This window comes from Stegostoma tigrinum, chromosome 38, assembly GCF_030684315.1.
Source record: "Stegostoma tigrinum isolate sSteTig4 chromosome 38, sSteTig4.hap1, whole genome shotgun sequence".
Classification (NCBI taxonomy): domain Eukaryota; kingdom Metazoa; phylum Chordata; class Chondrichthyes; order Orectolobiformes; family Stegostomatidae; genus Stegostoma; species Stegostoma tigrinum.
Genome location: NC_081391.1, coordinates 14012993 through 14031348, shown reverse-complemented (window position 1 = coordinate 14031348; position 18356 = coordinate 14012993). Strand labels below are relative to the sequence as shown.

The 18356-nt window shown below is 46.6% G+C and overlaps 1 protein-coding gene across 1 annotated transcript; it reads right to left on the bottom strand.

The window, feature by feature from the left end:
• Positions 1-10661: 10661 nt before the first annotated feature.
• On the bottom strand, positions 10662-14825 carry LOC132206560 (ferritin, middle subunit-like). The gene is made up of 4 exons (XM_059640787.1): positions 14724-14825; positions 12814-12960; positions 11282-11407; positions 10662-10817 (listed from the first exon to the last, which is right to left on the bottom strand). Exons 1-4 carry the CDS (start codon positions 14823-14825, stop codon positions 10662-10664), a joined length of 531 nt encoding a protein of 176 aa, XP_059496770.1.
• Positions 14826-18356: the final 3531 nt, after the last annotated feature.

Genomic DNA, 18356 nt, shown 5'->3' with positions numbered 1-18356 from the left:
TGCTCTCTGTGGAGGAACAAACACGCTCAGTGCCTTAAAGACCCACACCCTCATGCAGGCTGCAGTGTGCACTCGCTACAAAACTCCCTGGAACAATCCTCAGGATGTCTCTGATAGCCCCCTCCCTAACCCAGGATCTCTGACCCCTCGAAAGATAAGGGAAGCAGGGGGACAGGAAAATCAGCATCTCCAGGTCTCCTCTCCGAGTCACACTGCTCCTTCAATGTGATTTCACCCAATTAACCTGCATCAGGAGTAACGCTCACCGTGGGGGAAGCTCAGAGGAACCAAAGGAGCAGCTTAGTGCGCTCAATGCAGGCTTAAGCAGCAAGAGCCAATCAAATGGCAACATTTAACCAGGAGCGCTGCTGTGCTATGCTATGCTCAAGACACTGCCACTGTGGGTGGCATCAAGAGCAGGCATTATACGCCCATACAGCTCAGGTGAATGTGAGCTGACTGTCTGATAGAGGCTGCTGTGAAAATTTGGGCTGCACTTTCCCAGGTCTTGGGGGTGGTAGGCTTGAAAATTTTTCCTTGGATGAAGCGGTAGAGTAAGTGCAAGGATAGGGAAAGAAAGTGGAATAAGGGAGCCACATTCGGACAAATTGGGATTGCTTCTGCGCATACTGCCCCCAGCAACCATGGGCATTGACTCCTTTTGGAGCTGAAGTGGATATAAAATCCCCTGAAGTGTCACCGTGTGGTAACTCAGACTGAAGGAGGAATCAACTGGTGAGCATTGCCAACTGGTGGAGACGTGTAACAAGGGAAGGGTGAATGGGTTTTAGAGAGTGGCACGTGGCACCCCACCCCCCACCACCTTGACTGCTGGTCCTGGTTTGACCCTTTACCAGCACCCAACGCTGTTGGGCTGCACACATGGTTGTGGGGGAGGGGGGTGTAAAGAAAAAAGTAACAGAAACAAAGGAGACAACAATGCTGAGAACTGAGAATAGAATATACTCGTCACGTCATGTTAGGGCCCGAGTCACAATGAATAGCAGACCAGCTGAAGTGGTATCCTCTCCCAATGAGCTGGTTCCTGCCCCTGGCAAGGAAACACATCCCGATATCTCACCTCCTTCGGCTGAGCTGATCCAGCCAGCAGATTAGTTAGTTTTGTCATCAAATTGTGATTTCTGTCACTTGGAGTGTAAGGTACTGTTCAGGGAGGCTGATGAGGAAAGGTATTTAACGTTAATTTTTCCATGCCTTATCCATGTACAAGTTAAAATTTCCCTAATTTTCAGAATGTTGGGGCCTGGTCCTAGCTTTTGATAAAAGGTGTGGGAAGTTGCTTTTGCAAAAGGAATTCCACGTTCTGTTAACTACAATTGTGCACACCACATCCAACAGTATGCTAGTCATTGTCGAAAACGTTTTCTCGGCCAACAGCATCAAACCACAACCTCAAATTCTGGTGGGAGGGGAATATCTTGTTTCACACAAAGGAGGCACTCCATCTCATTATCCCTGACCAGTGAGGTGGGGAAATTGTCAAAAGACCCAGTGAATTAGATGCCCTACAGCGTGGAAACAGGCCCTTCGGCCCAACAAGTCCACACCGCCCTTTGAAGCATCCCATCCAGGCCCATGCCCCCATAACCCTGAACACTACAGGCAATTTAGCATGTCCAATCCACCTAGCCTGCACATCTTTGGACTGTGGGAGGAAACCCACGCAGACACGGGGAGAATGTGCAAACTCCACACAGACAGTCGCCTGAGGTGGGAATTGAACCCGGGTACTTGGCGCTGTGAGGCTGCAGTGCTAACCACTGAGCCACCGTGCCGCCCCAAATTAGTCTCATGTCCAATTGTAATTGGACCAGCCAATCAAACTACAGAAAGATTACAGGCTTCAAGCTCTCGAGAGACACCACTCAGTTCTCTGAATGATGGACAATAAGCAAGATCAACACATCATTTTATTCATTCCCATTCGGCTGCTACAGCCATTACATTCTTTGCTCCAAGTCCCTTCTCCTTGGAAGGAGACAGGTTGTCCAAGGTGAAGAGGGGCATGCATTCAGACCAAGTAGACAGTGCTCCAGGCCACACTAACTGCTGTCCTCCAGGGAGAGCCTGTCAAACAGGTACTCTTCCATCCCATTCTCAGGGGCTCCCAGGTGCTTCAGGTTGGTGATGTAGTCACCCAGTTGCTTGATGATCTCCACCTCCTCATCCAAATAGTGAGTCTCCAGGAAGTCACACAGCTGCAACAGAGGAATATGACAACTGGGTGCATTAACACTATCCAAGACAATTGTACAATTCCCACTGAAAAACCCTTAGCCATAACTTGCTCTAGACAGCCCTGAAAATCTTGCTACCAGGTGGAGAATTGATGCCAGTGACGACAACATTTCAGCTGATCCATCTCACCTTCTTAAAGAGCTCCAAGTTGTATTGTATAGTGCAACAATCCCAATTCAGCAGCCAAAAATCACATCAGCATTCCCACTAGACTGTAATCCAAATTCCTATTTCAGTTCAGTGTTGAGCAGTTGTAACATTGTACCTTAATAACATAATTATGATGACAATGTAGCATCTGGACAGAGTTACGTCTGTGACTTTCCACTCCACAAAGATCAACCAATGAAGTTGAGGAGGCATGGCAGTGGTGAGAATGAAGAGGTGAAGCTTACATGAGGGTCAGTCTGGGCTGTGGCGAGTTGGGGTAGATCCAACAAACTCTGGTTCACGTTCTTCTCCAGATCCAGGAGAACTTGCATTGCCTGCAGGCTGTTACCCTACTCATCCCTCTCTGGCTTCTGGAGGGGGGAAAGAAGAACAGTTAAGCCTCAGAATCAGACTTCCTGCAGCATGGGAGCAGGCCATTCAGCCCATTGAGTCTGCAATCAACCTTCTGAAGCAGATCTCAGATTTACCTGATCCCATAGCCCTGCATTTCCCCCACAGCTACTTCACCCAGCCTGCCCATATTTGGACTGTAGGAAGAAACTGATCATGTCAGCACCAGTCACCAGAGGCCAGAGCTAAACCTGTGTCCCTGGCACTGAGGCAGCAGTGCTAACCACTGAGCAACTGTGCCAGCCCTAAAACCCACATTGATGACTTGTAGGTGACTTCACTTTGCTCCATTTATCCTTGATCTGAAGCATGAAGTCATTGTGGGGACAGGGATTTATTTCACACAAAGTTAAACTGTTTGCACCAGTGCCCATTTGTCATTTAGATCAGGACATTCACACCTTCGTCTCAAGGGCTCTTGAGGTAGAGTACCAATCTAGACCTTGCAGGCCAGGCATCTATGTCTCACCTGTGCCAGTGGCTTCATACATGTCTGAGCAGGATGATCAGACATCACTGCTGTTTAATTCATTGAAGGGAGCAGCAATGTGCTTACAGTAAAAGGGACAAGCAACAAATGCCCAAGGCCATCCCTCAAGGTTCAGCAAAGGTAGACAGAGTGGGGAAGGGGCTGACATGGATGCTGGTCTCCAGGAGTTGGGGATCAGTAAAAAGGATGAGTCTTGCCATAAACATGGCAGCATTGGCCAGACCAAAGATGGAATGTAGTGTGGTGACCAGAACCACAATCAGAGGGGCAGGGTGACACTGGAGGGGGTACAGGTGAGTGTCATCAGGATGTTGGCCCAAGATGGGGGAAGAAAACTGACAAAAAAAACAATGATGAGAGGGAGGTTGGATAGACTGGGATGGTTATCTCATGGAAGTGTGGAAGATCAGGGAGCATGGACAATAGACAGTCCCTGTGGCAGACATGAAGACCAGATGGCACAGGTTTGAGGAGATTGGAGGATAATGGAGGGTGGGAGAGGTATGGGATGCATGACCTGAGGGGTCAGTGGAGGAAGTTACTCCAGCAACATTTAAGCCTAATCTCAACAACTTCTTCATGCCAGAAGATAGTAGGCTGTGGACTAAGTGCAAGGAAATTGTGTTAATGTAGTTTGAGGTTTGTGGGCAGCATAGACATGGTGGACAATAGGGCTAGTTTAGAAACTGCCTTCAAAAGAAATCAAACAGGGAAGCCAGGCCAAAAGAGGATTTTTACATCCCAACAGGAAGCAGCACCACAAGAGCTGCCATTCTCTTCCCCACAGCTGCAACCCTCCCACACAACTCCAACCTTCACATCCTGGAGGAGGACTCAGCCTCTGCCTCCACACTGATTCTGGAATTTCAGCAGCTTCTCTGCAGGTTCCTGCTTCACCTGGGACTGATCTTTGAAGAACTGGGAGAAGTGGGGGAGGGCCACATCATCCCAGTCAAAGTAGGTCATCTGGAAGGGAGAGAACATGTTAAAGCCCATTGAACACAGCACTGACTCCAAATTCTAGTTCAGCCTTCTGCAGCAAGCTAACTGCTCAGTTAGCTGTTAACTGCGTGGTATGTGAACATGGTTGAGAATCCACTGATATCCAGCTGGCCAGCGGATCCTTCAACTGGGAACTAACAACAATCCCAATTTCCTATTGGAAACTGGCAAAAGTTTGGCTTAAAACAGTGAATTGCTCAGGCTGTCTGGCACAGCATTATAGCTCTTCTTACATCCAGCCATGTTTTCACTCACTAACCTTCATCTGAATTGGACAAATTTAGAGCCTAAAAAACAGCTGAAACAAGCACCAGGAGCTGGAGTGCAGGCTATAGTTGAGTAGCGGAGCTGCAACACTATTGCTCCTTTGGGGCTGGCATGGAAATGCATGTTAGACACTGCTGTAACAATATAACCAGGAGGAAGCAAGGTTTCTGCAGCCTCAAAACCAGGGAGATTGAGTGTACGGTATATTTTATTACTACAAGATATAGTAGCGGCGAATGAGAGAAAGCAACAACAAGTAGTGCAAAGGAAAACCTACCCAGTAACAGCCTCTGGATTGTTGCAGCTATAGTTTATAGCACACTAAAATTAGTGCACTCACATCCAGAAGGGGTCAGGGGGGAGAAAACAAGGGTCACATGACCACAAGAGCACGCAGGGGGGGGAGAGAGAGAGGGAGCAGGCCAATGCGACATGTACCTCCAGATAATGGAGGATCTAACATCACTAGTTAACACAAAGCTGGACACCAGAGTTTGGCTTATTCCAGCAGGCAGCGTTCTGTTGTTTGTCCACCCATATGTGACTCACTTCCGAACCGAGATATTCACAATCCAATGCCTTGAGGTTTATGAAGGGCTATTCTTCTGATATTTGAAACAGGAGCTAAGGGTTTTGTTGTTGAGGAAACCTGGTGGGAAGTTACTTTCTTGAAGCAGAAGCAGTCAAACAAAATTTCTTGGCTGTTTAATTGGGGTAGGGACAAGCTGTGGCAGGAGAGAATAGGAAGGATTTTAGAATTGGCACACATGTTGCCCAAGGGAATTGGGACCCTGGTCAGGAATTAACACCCATCAACTAGCTCACCAATGAAAGCTGTACCCACCTCCCAAATGGAGTTTACACAGGCTTCATCCATCTGTCATGAGGCATCTTCTTTCTAAGAGACAAAAGCTGAGTGTGATGAAGCTTCTCCATGTGTCCGTGGAGGTGGAGCTGCCACTTGCAAGAAGCAGACACCATCCAGGACAGAGCAGCCCACTTGATGGGGACTGCATTCACCACCTCCTTTCAGGGTCCATTATCTACCAGGTCCCCTGCAGCACTCACCAAGGTTACTTCAACACAACCTCCAAACACACTCTACCCCTTGAGATACAATGATGTAGAGCTGAATGAACACATCAGGCCAAGCAAAGGAGCAGGAAAGCTGATGTTTTGGGCCTAGACACACCTTCAGAAGGGTCAAGCCCCAAAACATCAGCCATCCTGCTCAGCCTGCTGTGTAATCTTAGAGGGAATGACATCTACTGCCAATCAAAACTGGCAAATATCTCCAGGGACACTTAAACCTCCACATATCTCCAAATGCCAACTGGGACCCAGCTTCAGAGTACATCATTATCAAACCCCATTGGTATAGTAACATTGCCCTTATCCTGAATTAATATTTAGGAAAGGACCACAAAACTCAGTCGACCAGAGAGAGTGTCCAGTTATTTAAATTCAAGAGAAACCATTTACTGCAACTACATAGATCAAGTTTTAACCCCCTAGGGACAACACTCACCAAAGACTGATAGAGATAGGAGGCAGTGAGCTCCACATGAATCTGCTTGTTGACAGCAGCTTCACAATCCTGGTGATAGTTCTGACTAATCTGGGAGGCCATCTTGTGATGAGGAGTTTGTTTTACTCTATTCACGACATAAGTGACCAATTTAGAACCAACATCAACTAGACAAAAAAACATAACGTCCTTGGGGCATTACTTATACTCCAGGAGCAGACTCTCATTTTATGAAGCAGGAAATGACATCATCAGTGATGGCCAATCACTCTTGTTAATCAATTGATCAGCTGCCACGTCCAATCAGTGCAGGATGGGAATTGGATCCAGAAAACGATCAGAATTGACAACTGGTCGATGATGGAATTGCTGAATGACCTTTGACCTCCTGCACAAGTGCAAATTCTGGAAGTATTTCTATGAGAAAATGACAATGAAATATACTCTAGAAGTTCACAATTGTGTCTGAGATTATATCTTAAGACACACTCATCACAGATTGGCAGAATTCTGTCAGTTTGTTACTCTGAGGGATTAGTCTTTGTACTTGTTGAATAACAGCGTTGGAGCACATTGAAAAATGGCCAGATTTTGTTAACAATAAACATTTTCTTATTGCTGTGCAGCGACAGAAACAATGTGCTTTTGGGTTATCTCATACAGGAAGCTCATTCCTTTGTGGATCCATTCTGAATCTGCTGTGATCTCCTTGACGTTGGGTTCATGAAGTGCAGTTTGAAAAGCAAGGTGCTAAATGTGCTGAGTGCCTCTCCTGCATAGTAGACCTCACACCTCCCTGTCTACATTGCTGCTGGAAATGTATAGCACATGCAAACTTTCTATCGCAAAGTTTGATTTTTAATTGTTTGAAGTAGATCGAGAGCTTAACTCCAGCATGTTTCCAAGTGGAGAGTTTCTGGTCCTGTTTACATTACATTCTGTAGAATGTATGGCTCAGCAACTGCGTTGAATGGAGCAGCCTCCCATGCACTGGTGGCCTGTGAGGCTTTGGGAATTGAGGATCCCCAATGAACGTTCGAGTATGATCACAGCACTGATGTACAGACTGGTGGAAGCAAGTTACTTTTACTCAATATCTGCTTCAAATAGCAGGTTGCAGTCTAGTGCTATCTTTTTGCTTTGAAGGACAAATGTGAATATTATTCATGTGTTCAAAAAAGGGAATCGGGGTAACCCTGGAAATTACAGGCCAGCTAGTCTTATGCCAGTGGTTGGCAAATTAATGGGAAGGACTCTAAGAAACAGAATTAATGATCACATCATGCCTCACAAATCTGATTGAATTCTTTGAAGTGATGACCAAACATGTGAATGAAGGTAGATCAGTGAATGTGGGATACATGGATTGAAGTAAGGCGTTTGATCAGGTTGCCCATGGCAGGCTCGGGCAGAAAGTCAGGAGGCATGCGACGGGGGAAATGAGGCAGATTGGATTCAGAATTGGCTGACCCATGGAAGACATGGGTGACAGTTGACTGAAAATATTCAACATGGTGCTCAGTTATGAGTGGTGTACCTCAAGGGTCTGTTCGGGGTCCTCTTCTATTTATGATTTTGGTAAATGATTCATTTTGGAAGGACAAATTTGAAAGCAGAATACAGGGTTAATGGAAAGATTCTTGGCAGTGTGGAGGAGCAGAAGGATCTCGGGGTTCATGTCCACAGTTCCCTGAAAGCTGCCAGCCAGGTGGATAGAGTTGTTAAGAAGGCGTGTGGTGTGTTAGCTTTCATTCATAGAGGGATTGAGTTCAAGAGCTGTGAAGTTATGCTCCTGCTAGACAAAAGCCTGGTTCGGCCACATCTGGAGTATTGTGTCCAGTTCTGGTCACCTCATTCCAGCAAAGATGTGGAAGCGTTAGAAAAGGTGCAGAGGAGATTTACCAGGATGTTGCTTGGAATGGAGGGAAGGTCTTACGAGGAAAGGTTGAGAGAACGAGGGCTTTTCTCTTCAGAACAAAGGATGAGAGGTGACTTGATAGAGGTGTACCAAATGATCATAAGTATAGGCAGATTAGACAGCCAGAGACTTTTTCCTAGGATGGAGTTAGCTATTATGAGGGGGCATAGTTTTGAAGTGAGTGGAGGTAGATACAGAGGAGACGTCAGAGGTAGGTTCTTTACTCAGAGAGTGGCCGGGGCATGGATTGCATTTCCGGAGAGTGTAGTGGAGTCGGCCTCGTTAGGGGCATTTAAGCGGCTATTAGATAAGCATATGGATGATAGCATAAAGTAGTGGAGGTGAGACAGGCCTTGGGTTTAGGATAAACGTTCGGCACATCATCGTGGGCTGAAGGGCCTGAACTGTGCTGTACTGTTCTAGGTTCTATTTTCTAAGAAACCATGGGCAAAGGTCAATCCTAATTAATGAGCTCATGGCTTTGAGACCAAGTCAGAGTCTGGGAATTCTGTTGCGAATAACTCTACATCAGACTTTTCAGAGTCTGTCCACCATCGATAAGACTGAAGTTAGGAATAATGCTGGAGTAGCCGAAGGGTCTGTTTGCATATGGAATGAGTCATTAACTCTAATTGTATGCAAACAGGGTATTTTAATGGTTAGCATTACTGAACCCTCGTGCCAGGGACCTGGGGTCAATTCCAGTCACGTGTCGAGGCTGCACATCCTCCCCGTGCCTGTGTGGACCTCCTCCCACAGTCCAAAGAAATGCAGTTTATTTTGGACTGGCCATGGGAAAGATGGCGTAAGAAGGCAGGGTGTGTCTGAACAAGATGCTGTTCAGAGGATCAGTGCAGACGAAATGAGCTGAAAAACCTCTTCCTGCACGACAGGGATTCTACAGCCAAGACTCAAGATTGTTTAAAATAAAACACTTTATGTGGTGGAACAAATACATTCAGTGCCTTAAAGACCCACACCTCAGTGAAGGCTGCAGTGTGCACTCGCTACAAAACTCCCTGAAACATTCCCCAGGATGTCTCTGACAGCCCCCACCCTAAACCACGATCTCTGACACCTCGAAAGATAAAGGAAGCAGCCATTCAGGAAAGTCAGCATCTCCAGTTCTCCTCCCTGAGTCACACTGCTCCTTCAATGTGATCGGGTGAAATCAACCTGCATCAGGAGTAACCCTCCCCGTGGGGGAAGCTCAGAGGAACCAAGGGAGCAGCTTAGTGGGCTCAATGCTGGCTTTAGCAGCAAGAGCCAATCAAATGGCAGCATTTAACCAGGAGCGTTGCTGTGTTATTCCCAGGTCACTATTATCCTGCTGTAGGTGCCATTAAGTGCATCCAGCTCAGGTGAATTTTTTCAAGCAGACTTGGGCTGAATATTCCCAGCTCTGGGCTGGCCGGCCTGAAGTTTATTACTAGGCGTGGTGGGGTTTTTGACCAAGACTTGGCAGAGAGCAAGAAAGTAAATGGAGCAAAGCCACATTAGGACAGCTTTGGATTACTCATGGCAAACGGTTCCCCCCGTGTGAATTCTCTTGTCGAGCTACAATGGGTATTTAATCCACATCCCCGGGGAGAGCAGCGCATGTTCCTCAGGCGAAGGAACAAATGAACTGGTCACTGTGAGCAACTGCTGATGGCTGTCCTGAGGCAGGCAGTTGGTGGCGGTGGTCAGCAGGGCACACGGCTGGTCTTGGCTTGAACCTCAACTGGCTCACCGAGAATCTTAACTGCATGTGTATTCATTGTACGTGCTGTGAGATAATAGCAAAAAGTGATTTTCCTGCCCACAGGCCCCAACCTCAAGTTCTAGGATGCACTCTCAGCACAAAGTAATAAAAATGATTGGAGTAGAATAGACCAGGTGTGGCAGATCCCAGTTGCTAAGTTTAATATTATTGCTCCCAGCATTGCTGGCTCCTCCACAAGGCTAGAGAGGGGGTCGCTGATGGATCTCTTCCCTTAAGCTCTTGTTGAGGAAAGCTGAGCCAGCCAGCACATAATTTATGTTGGCATCAACTTGTGATTTCAGTTGACTTCAGCATCAGTCTAGGTTGGTGGAGGTTGACAGGGAAGCTATTGCTATGCAAGCTAGACATGAAAATAAGCATCCAACAGCCCTGTTTCTCTGAAAGTGGGTGTCAAGTCTTTCTTTTGCACATGCAGGCGTGTTTTCTCTTTTGAAAACAATACAAAATTTTAGCTGCACGTGTATTCATCATTCCTGGGTGTGAGATAATAGTACAAAGTGATTTTACACCCCACAGGCCCCAACCTCATGCTCTGGCTGGAGGAATAACTTTGATTCATAACAGAGGAAGTTCCTCGGGATTTCCGAGACTGAGGCGGGGGTGTGTTGGAGAGAAGACCAGGGAAATATTTTGTCAAATTATTGATAATTTCATTAGCCAAAATTACAGGCTTGAAGCTCTCAAAAGCTCTTTAATATCAAGGGTCTCAATGATGGACAATAAGCAACATCAATACATTTCATTCATTCCCATTCAGCTGGTACAGCCATTACATTGTTTGCTACAAGTCCCTTCTCCCTGGATGGAGCCAGATTGCCCAGGGTGAAGTGGGGAATGCATTCAGACCAAGCAGACAGTACTCCAGGCCACACTAACTGCTGTCCTCCAGGGAGAGCCTGTCAAACAGGTACTCTCCCATCCCATTCTCAGGGGCTCCCAGGCGCTTCAGGTTGGTGATGTAGTCCCCAAGTTGCTTGATGATCTCCACCTCCTCATCCAAATAGTGAGTCTCCAGGAAGTCACACAGCTGCAACAGAGGAATATGACACTTGGTACATTTATACTATCCAAGACAATTTCAGAATTCCCTCTGCAAGACAGACTTAGCCATGACTAGCTCTGGACAGCCCTGAAAAGCGAGCTAACACCTGGAGAATTTGTGCCAGTGAGGACAACATGTCAGCTGCTGCATCTTGCTGTTTGTGAAATGGAGCTGAGTTGGATTGTGATGGACAATGATCATTCCACTGCAATGATACTAATGAAGAACTCAGTGGCCAACGTCATTTCAGCACTTCCACTAGATTATAGATCAAATTCCCCTTATACCTCATTGATCACTTGGGATCATACTGATTACAATGTTACAATAGTTCAGGAAAGTAATGGATGGAAAGTGTTACATCAGTGAATTTCCAATCCACACAGACCAACCAATGAAATGTTACCCTGAGGGTCTAGCAGTGATGTGAATGAGGAGGTGAAGCTTACATGAGGGTCAGTCTGGGCTGTGGCGAGTTGGTGTAGATCCAGCAAACTCTGGTTCACATTCTTCTCCAGATTCAGGGCAACCTGCATTGCCTGCAGACTGTTACCCCACTCATCCCTCTCTGGCTTCTGGGGATGGAGAGAAGGACAGGTAAGCTTCAGAAACAGAATCCCTGCAGCATGGGAGCTGGCCATTCACCCCATTGAGACCATAACTGCTGAAGAGCATCCCATCTGGTCCCATTCCCACCCTGTTCGTGTAACCTGCATTTCAAGTTGCCAATCCTCTTTTCTACTGTGTGGGGAAGCCATGCTTTGGGATAACGTTTAAATTCTTGTCACAGGCCAGAACCAAACTGGTGCCCCTGGCACTGAGTCAACAGTGCCAACCACTGAGCCAGTGTGCCATCCCTGAAGTCCAGATAAAGAAAACATTAGCTACTTGGTGACTCCTTTCACCTTGCCCCATTTATCCTTGACCTGAAGCCGGAAGCTCAGGAACATATCCTTGTACCACAGGGAATAAATATGTACCAGATTAGTCATTTGCACTAGTGTCCATCTGCTGGAGTCTTAAAAAGGATATTCAGGAGTGAATCCCAAGGGCTGTGGGGGAAGTAGCGGTCGTGTCCCAAGCTTCGGTTGACAAGGCTGAGGTTCAAGTCTCACTTGTGCTTGTGGCCTCATACATGCCCGAGCAGCATGGTCAGAACCATCATTACTGGAATTCATTGTGGGGGGCAGTAATGTGCTTACAATAAACACAGGATCATCGATCCCTCAATGCTCACACAAGGCAAACTGTGTGTGAAAGGGGACATAGGCCAAGTAACATGTGTTAGTTTGGGGCAGGGTTGTGAGGAACAGCACAGGGACAAGTCCTTTGAACACATTTTATGAAAATTGTTCTTCTGGCCTCTGCTGCATTCTATCGTTGGCCTCACTAGTCAGAAGGACAGGATGGTACTGCAGGGGGTGCTGGTGAGGGTCCCCAGGTTATTTCCCCAAGACAGAAAATCCATTGAGGAGAGAGATTGGATGGGCTGGGGGGTTTCCTTTGAGCAGGTGAGGCTGAGGTGGTTGTTTGATGGAAGACAAGGAAGTCTGGACAGTAGATGGGGAAAATGTCTTCCCCATGGCAGACACTCAGACCAGAGGGCACAGGTTTGAGGAAGCAGGATAGAGGGGATTGGAGGAAATTTGGTGGGTGTGTTGGGGAACGGAAGAACAAAGTGCTGGAAACGGCTACTGCAGCACTGTTTAAAGGACTAGCTGGGCGAGTGCTAACACTAGGGTATAGTAGGGCCTGGACCAAGAACAGGGTGAGTACAGTTCGGTCTTTGCTGGGTCAGCATAGGCCTGGTGGACCAGAGGGCTTGCATAAATGCTGAAACACTGGAGATGGAGGAGAGCAAACAGGGAAGCCAAGCAAAAGAACTTCTCACACTCGCTCAGGATCTGAAAATCTTGTCACTGGAGATGACACCGCAAGAGCAGCCATTCCCCCCTGCACTCCCCCAAAACCCAACCCCAACCTTCACATCCTGGAGGAGGACTCGGCCTCCACGCTGATTCTGGAATTTCAGCAGCTTTTCTACATGTTCCCGCTTCTCCTGGGACTGATCTTTGAAGAACCGGGAGAAATGGGCGAGGGCAACATCGTCCCGGTCAAAGTAGGACATCTGGAAGATCAAGTTAAAATTACATCAGACAACACTGGCTCACTCCCCATTCCAGTTCTCAACTACAAGACGCAAGGTACTATGTTTTGCCTTTGGGGAAAACTGGAAAAAAAGATGTTGAAACCCTGCTGTAGTCAACGACTAGTAGGGAGCATGTTTTCTGCAAACCCAGGATCAACGAGATTGGGATGTAAGTGTACACATGAACTCTACAAAGGTGTGCTGTCTCCAGTTTGGAGTTTGGCACTAAGATAATGCCGAGGAAAGCCTGCCCAGTAACAGCCTTTGGATCGTTGCAGCAGTGGGTTATTGCTCTGCCTAAATAGTGCAAACTCAGGCTGTCAAAAGCTTGCACCAAGTCACATGACTGAAACAAATTGCAAAACAAATGATCAAATGTCAACTATTAGTGGCCTGTAGATAACGTCACTAGTGAAAACAGTAACCTGGAAAAACACTTGCCCTGACTTTACCCAAACAGGCAAAAAATCCTGTAGGTTTTCAGCCCATGTGACTCATATCTAAACTGTCACGTTCACAATTCGATGTAAGGGTTTAAGAGCTAATGCTCGCTATTGGAAGCATCAGCTAAGAATTACATTCTGGGGAAGGACTCCTGTAAAGTTACTTTAATCCTCAAATCCAAAAACCACACTCAGGCAAGCAAATATCTGTGGTTTCAGTGGGTAGTTACAAGTTGTGGCAGAAGATAGTCGGGATTTTATCCTTGGGAAGCATGTGCCAGTTGAGGTGGGACACAGTGATTAAACCCCAACAACTGGCTCACCAATAAAGCGGTCCCACCTCCCAAGTGAGGCTTATAGGGACTTAGTCCTCATTACAAGACAACTTCCTTCCAATAGGCACAAGCCCAGAGGGAGATAAATATTCCCCATGTGTCTGTAGAAGGGGAGCTACAACATGCAAGAAGCAGACACCATCCAGGACAGGGCAGCCCACTTCATGGGGACTGCATTCACCACCTCCTTTCAGGGTCCATTACCTACCAGGTCCCCTGCAGCACTCACCAAGGTTACTTCAACACATACCTTCCAAGCACATTCTACTCCTTGGAAGGGCACAGTCACATCACCACCAGGATAGAGGGGACATTTTGTTTTAGGTCAAGCTAAATGATATGGGAACAACCTCCATTTCTTCAATGTCACTGGGCTAATAGCCTCACCACATTCCCGCAGCCCCAGTGTGGGGTGGGGTGGGGAGGAGAGGGGGCAGAGAGGGGATCCAACATTTCTCACACACGGCAGATCAACTCTCAGTAGGGACGGGATAGGCCACACCCACCTCTTGAATAAATACAAGTAAAGCCAAGTCAGCCTCAATGAAGGAGATCTACATAAAATAGATACCAGTCACAGACTAGCCTCAGGTTTGTTCAGACTAACAAGGGCCACTGCAACAGGGAAGTTATTGTTATTGTCAGTGTTAAAAAAAATCAGCATGTTTGTTTAGGACCACCACAGAGATCAGGCAAATGAAGTCAGGAAACTTGTGTCAGAAAGAAAACAAAAGCAAGAGGCTTTTACCCTCCAGATACCACTGAAGGCCAACTGGGACCTGAGTTAACATACATCAGTATCCTACACCATCGTGATAGTAACACCACCTCTATCCTGAACTGATATTTAGGTAGGAGCCACAAAACCTCAATCTACTAGATTGTCAGCTTCACTAGAGGCCAGGCAAAGAATTTACTTCAACAGAACAGATTTATATGTTTAACCCCGAGAGACAGCACTCACCAAAGACTGATAGAGATAGGAGGCAGTGAGCTCCACATTAATCTGCTTGTTGACAGCAGCTTCACAATCCTGGTGATATTTCTGACTGATCTGGGAGGCCATCTTGTGACAATAAATTTCTTTTATTTTCCTCACCACCAAAATAACAAAATTAGGAAGAACAATCAACATCATTCCCGTGGGACTCTATTTATACCCCAGGGGCAGACCCTCTTTTTATGGAGCAGGAAATGACATCATCAGTGATGGCCAATCACTCTTGATGATCAGTTGATCAGCTGCCACGTCCAATCAGTGCAGGATGGGAACTGGATCCAGAAACGAAACACAGTTGACAACTGGTCGATGATGGAATTGCTGAATGAGCTTTGACCTCCTGTACAAGTGCACATTCTGTAAATGTATTTGCCAGAAAATGACAATAAAATATACTCTAAACCTTCACTTGTGTATCTGAGGTTGTGCGTTAAGACTCAGTCATCACAGATTTGCACAATTTCGTCGGATTGTTAATCTGAGGGATTAGTCGTCATAACTTTTGAACATTGGTGTTGGAGCCATAGAATATAGAACATAAAACATAGAACATTACAGCACAGTACAGGCCCTTCGGCCCTCGATGTTGTGCCGACCAGTCATACCGATATGAAGCCCATCTAACCTACACTATTCCATGTACGTCCAGATGCTCGTCCAATGACGACTCAAATGTACCTAAAGTTGGCGAATCTACGACCGTTGCAGGCAAAGCGTTCCATTCCCTCACTACTCTGAGTAGAGAAACTACCTCTGAAATCTGTCCTATATCGTTCACACCTCAATTTAAAGCAATGCCCCCTCGTGCTCGCTGTCACCATCCTAGGAAAAAGGCTCTCCTTATCCAACCCTCGAATTATTTCATATGTTTCAATTAAGTCGCCTCTCAGCCTTCTTCTCTCGAATGAAAACAGCCTCAAGTCCCTCAGCATTTCCTCTTAAGACCTTCCCTCCATACCAGGCAACATCCTAGTAAATCTCCTCTGCACCCTTTCCAAAGCTTCTACATTCTTCTTATAATGGGGTGACCAGAACTGTACACAATACTCCAAGTGCGGCCTAACCAGAGTTTTGTACAGCTTCGCCATAACCTCTTGGTTCTGGAACTCAATCCCTCTATTAATAAAAGCCAAAACATTGTATGCCTTCTCAACCACCCTGTCAACCTGGGTGGCAACTTTCAAGGATCTGTGTACATGGACACCGAGATCTCTCTGCTCATCTACACCACCAAGAATCTTACCATTAGCCCTGTACTTTGCCTTCCAGTTACTCCTACAAAAGTGCATCACCTCACACCTGTCTGCATTAAACTCCATTTGCCACTTCTCAGCCCAGCTCTGCAGCTTATCTATGTCTCTCTGCGACCTACAGCTACCTTCGTCACTATCCACAACTCCACTGACCTTAGTGTCGTCTGCAAATTTACTAACCCATCCTTCTACAAACTCATCCAGGTCATTTATAAAAATGACAAACAGCAGTGGACCCAACACCGACCCTTGCAGTACACCACGAATAACTGGTCTCCAGGATGAACATTTCCCATCAACTACCACCCTGTGTCTTCTTTCAGCAAGCCAATTTCCGATCCAAACTGCTATATCTCCCACAATTCCATTCCTCCGCATTTTGTACAATAGCCGACTGTGGCGAACCTAATCGAACGACTTGCTGAAATCCATATGCACCACATCAACCGGTTTACTCTCAAATACCTGTTTGCTCACCTTCTGAAAGAACTCAATAAGGTTTGTGAGGCACGACCTTCCCTTCACAAAACCGTGCTGACTATCCCTAACCAATTTATTCTTTTCTAGATAATTATAAATCCTATCCCTTATAACCTTTTTCAACACTTTCCCAACAACTGAGGTAAGGCTGACTGGTCTACAATTACCAGGGTTGTCTCTACTCCCCTTCTTGCACAGGGAAACCACATTTGCTATCCTCTGAACAGGGGAATGACATTTGCAATCCTCATCCTTGTAAAATGCCCTGATTTGGTTGATATGAACATTTTCCTATTTCTGTGCAGCAACAGAATAACGTGCTTTTGGATCGTCTGATACAGGCAACCGATGTCCTTTGTAGATCCATTCTGAATCTGCTGTGATCACCGTGACTTAGGGTCGCATGAAGCCCAGTTTGAAAAGCAAGATGCTAAATGTGCTGAGTGCCTCTTATACACAGTAGGCCTCAGGGTTCTGTGTCTCAGCTGCTGCTAGAAATGTATCGCACGTTGAACATTTCTGTCTCCATGTTTGGTTTTACATTGTTGAAGTTGAATCAGCGCTTAACGCCAGCATGTTTCCAAGGTGACAGTATCTGTTACAGTTTTCATTGCATTCTGTAGAGTGAACAACTCAAAAATTGGGAAGTCAGAGGCAGGGAATTCTGTTGTGATTACGCAACTTCTAACTTTCCAAAGCCGGTCCACCATCAATAAGACTGAAGTTAGGAGTGAGTAATGCTGGAACAGTTTTCAATGTTCTGGCTGGAGGCAGCACCAACAACATGCAAGCAGCTCCATGTAAGTCTGTCACCATCCTGACTTGGGAAAATATTCCTGTTTGCGAATGAAAATCCCAGAAGCCCTTCCTCGGCAGCATTATCATTCCGGTCTCTCCTACACCAGGTGGACTGTAATGACCAGCTCATCACCACCTCCTGAAGTGTAACACTTGCTGAGCACTAAATGTGGCCTTGCCCTTGGCAGACTCACGATTGACTGCATACAGTAAGCATGCTGGGACAGGGTCGTGGAGTCCAAAACTAGGGGTGGTAGGGGTAATGTTTTCACACACAGGCATGTGGAGTTTGGGGGGGGGGGGGGGGGGGAGGGGGGTGGAGAGGGAGGGAAGCTGAAGAACAGCTTTGCCCCACAGAAAATGGTTTATGTCAAGAATGAGTGGCTACATAAAGCACGAGAAGTAGGTGCAATTGCAGTTGTTAAAAGACATTTGGTGATTTCCAGGGAAAGGACTGGTTGAGGGATATGGGGCAAACACAACTAGTTCAGATTTGGAACACTGCTCGACCTGGACGGTTTGAGCCAAACAACCTGTATCTCTGCTGTAGGACTCTGACAGTATGCAACAGCATATTCCTTTGTTCGGTACTTTCGGGTGAGACAGTGTCTCAGTAGCGAACACTTACCTCACAGCGACATGGGATTTATTACAGCCTTAGGGCACCCTGGGGAGTTTGTACATTTACAGTGTCTGTTTGGTTTCCCACCCACCATTTGAACTATTTGCTGGTCAAGTGGATAGGCAATGCTAAGTTGGTGATATTGACAAGGGGCAAGCTGGATTAGCCATGGGGAAGACACAGGGTTAAAGGACTGGGGTGGGACTGAGCAGGATTCTGGTCAGAAGGTTGATGCTACCTGGGTCAAATGGCCTCTTGCCAGAGAGCAGGGATTCTATCACCAAGGATAGAGACTGGGCCAAACAACAAGGATTTTTGTGATGGAACAAATCTATTCAGTACCTTAATGACCCACACTCTTCCTAAGGCTACAGTGTGCACTTGTGCCAAAACTCAAGATAATCTCCGGGCTGTCTCTGATCACACCCTCCCTAACCCATGATC

Bases quoted from the DNA above. Each gene is read 5' to 3' on its own strand.
- LOC132206560 (XM_059640787.1), bottom strand. From the start codon at position 14,825: ATGGCCTCCCAGATCAGTCAGAAATATCACCAGGATTGTGAAGCTGCT. The intron at 12,961-14,723 runs GTGAGTGCTGTC...TTGATCTTCCAG, and splicing joins CCTATCTCTATCAGTCTTTG to ATGTCCTACTTTGACCGGGA. The intron at 10,818-11,281 runs GTAAGCTTCACC...CCTCTGTTGCAG, and splicing joins CAGCCCAGACTGACCCTCAT to CTGTGTGACTTCCTGGAGAC.